The sequence below is a fragment of the Nanorana parkeri genome, unplaced genomic scaffold (assembly GCF_000935625.1).
Source record: "Nanorana parkeri isolate BGI_ZX_2015 unplaced genomic scaffold, ASM93562v1 scaffold3407, whole genome shotgun sequence".
In the NCBI taxonomy this organism is placed as follows: Eukaryota; Metazoa; Chordata; class Amphibia; order Anura; family Dicroglossidae; genus Nanorana; species Nanorana parkeri.
Window position 1 is genome coordinate 40,256 of NW_017309675.1, and position 1,482 is coordinate 41,737.

The 1,482-nt window shown below is 53.3% G+C and overlaps 1 protein-coding gene across 1 annotated transcript in view; it reads left to right on the forward strand.

The window, feature by feature from the left end:
- LOC108803107 (DNA (cytosine-5)-methyltransferase 3A-like) overlaps window positions 1–1,482 on the forward strand; it is a 51,585-nt gene that overhangs the window by 39,684 nt on the left and 10,419 nt on the right. The window contains exon 15 of the mRNA XM_018574948.1: window positions 541–610. Coding sequence (XP_018430450.1) covers window positions 541–610 — 70 coding nt within the window. The remainder of the gene's footprint in view (window positions 1–540; window positions 611–1,482) is intronic.

Sequence of the window (1,482 nt, forward strand, 5' to 3'; positions counted from 1 at the left end):
AGGCGGGGCATTGCTCTCTGATGACTCGAGGAGTCGGCTCCATGCCAGCGGAAGCAGCGGTACCGGTGCATCCCCAATTCACGGGGTACAAGGCTTCATCTGAATGGAGGAGGGAAGATCCGGAACGCTGGCTCCTCCCCTGGTCCATTCATAGAAAACCTTATATTGTGAATAGACGGGGGTGGGGGAGGGGGAGTGACTCCGTCCTTCACTGGAAGCCGCTGAGCCAGAAGATCAAAGCCGACAGTAATTCCAGAATCATTACAATGGAGATTTTTTGCATCCCCAGCATCCCCCCGGACGTGGAATTCCGACCATTAGAGGTAACTAAGCTTTTCCCGGGAGTTCCGCTTCAATTATCATCATTAGGACCCAGAGGGCGAGGAGTAAAAACCGTCACCGTCCCCACTCCATTCAGAATGAAAGAAAGGTTCGGCTTCAGATATACTCCGCCTCTACGTCTTCTCTATACAGACTGTGTACACCGGGACTCCCCTACCCCACACTCACCTACTCTGTCCTCCTCTGTCCTCTCCGCAGACCTCTGGCCTCCACCGTGAATGATCGACTCAGTCTACAAGACTGCCTGGAGCACGGCAGGATAGCAAAGGTGAGAGGTCACCAATCATATTCCGGGGGGAGAAATAGGCGGCTGCACACCAATTATCACACGTTTATGTATATAGGCCCCCTTCACATATATAGGGCTCCCTTCACATATATAGGGCCCCCTTCACATATATAGGGCCCCCTTCACATATATAGGGCCCCCTTCACATATATAGGGCCCCCTTCACATGCACTATATGGCCATTGGTATTGGGACGCCTTTACACGCACATGAACTTTAGTGGCCCCTAGTCTTAGTCCGTAGGGTTCAGTATTGGGTTGGCTCCGCCCTCTAATGACATCCCAGTCTTAGTCCGTAGGGTTCAGTATTGGGTTAGCTCCGCCCTCTAATGGCCCCCAAGTCTTAGTCCGTAGGGTTCAGTATTCGGTTGGCTCCGCCCTCTAATGGCATCCCAGTCTTAGTCCGTAGGGATCAGTATTGGGTTTGGGTCCGCCCTCTAATGGCATCCCAGTCTTAGTCCGTAGGGTTCAGTATTGGGTTGGCTCCGCCCTTTATTGGCATCCCAGTCTTAGTCCATAGGGTTCAGTATTGGGTTGGCTCCGCCCTTTATTGGCACCCCAGTCTTAGTCCGTAGGGTTCAGTATTGGGTTGGCTCCGCCCTTTGGCGCTATAACAGCTCCGCCTCTTCTGGGAAGGCGTCCACAAGGTTTAGGGGTGTGTCTATGGGAATGTTGGACCATTTGTGAGGTCAGGTACAGATGTTGGGGGAGGGGCTCGCAGTCTCCGCCTCTAATTCATCCCAAATGTGTTCTATGGGGTTGAGGTCAGGACTCTGTGCGGCCAGTCACGTTCCTCCCCCCCAAACTCCCCCATCCAGGTCTTTATGGACCTTGCTTTGTGCACTGGTGCGC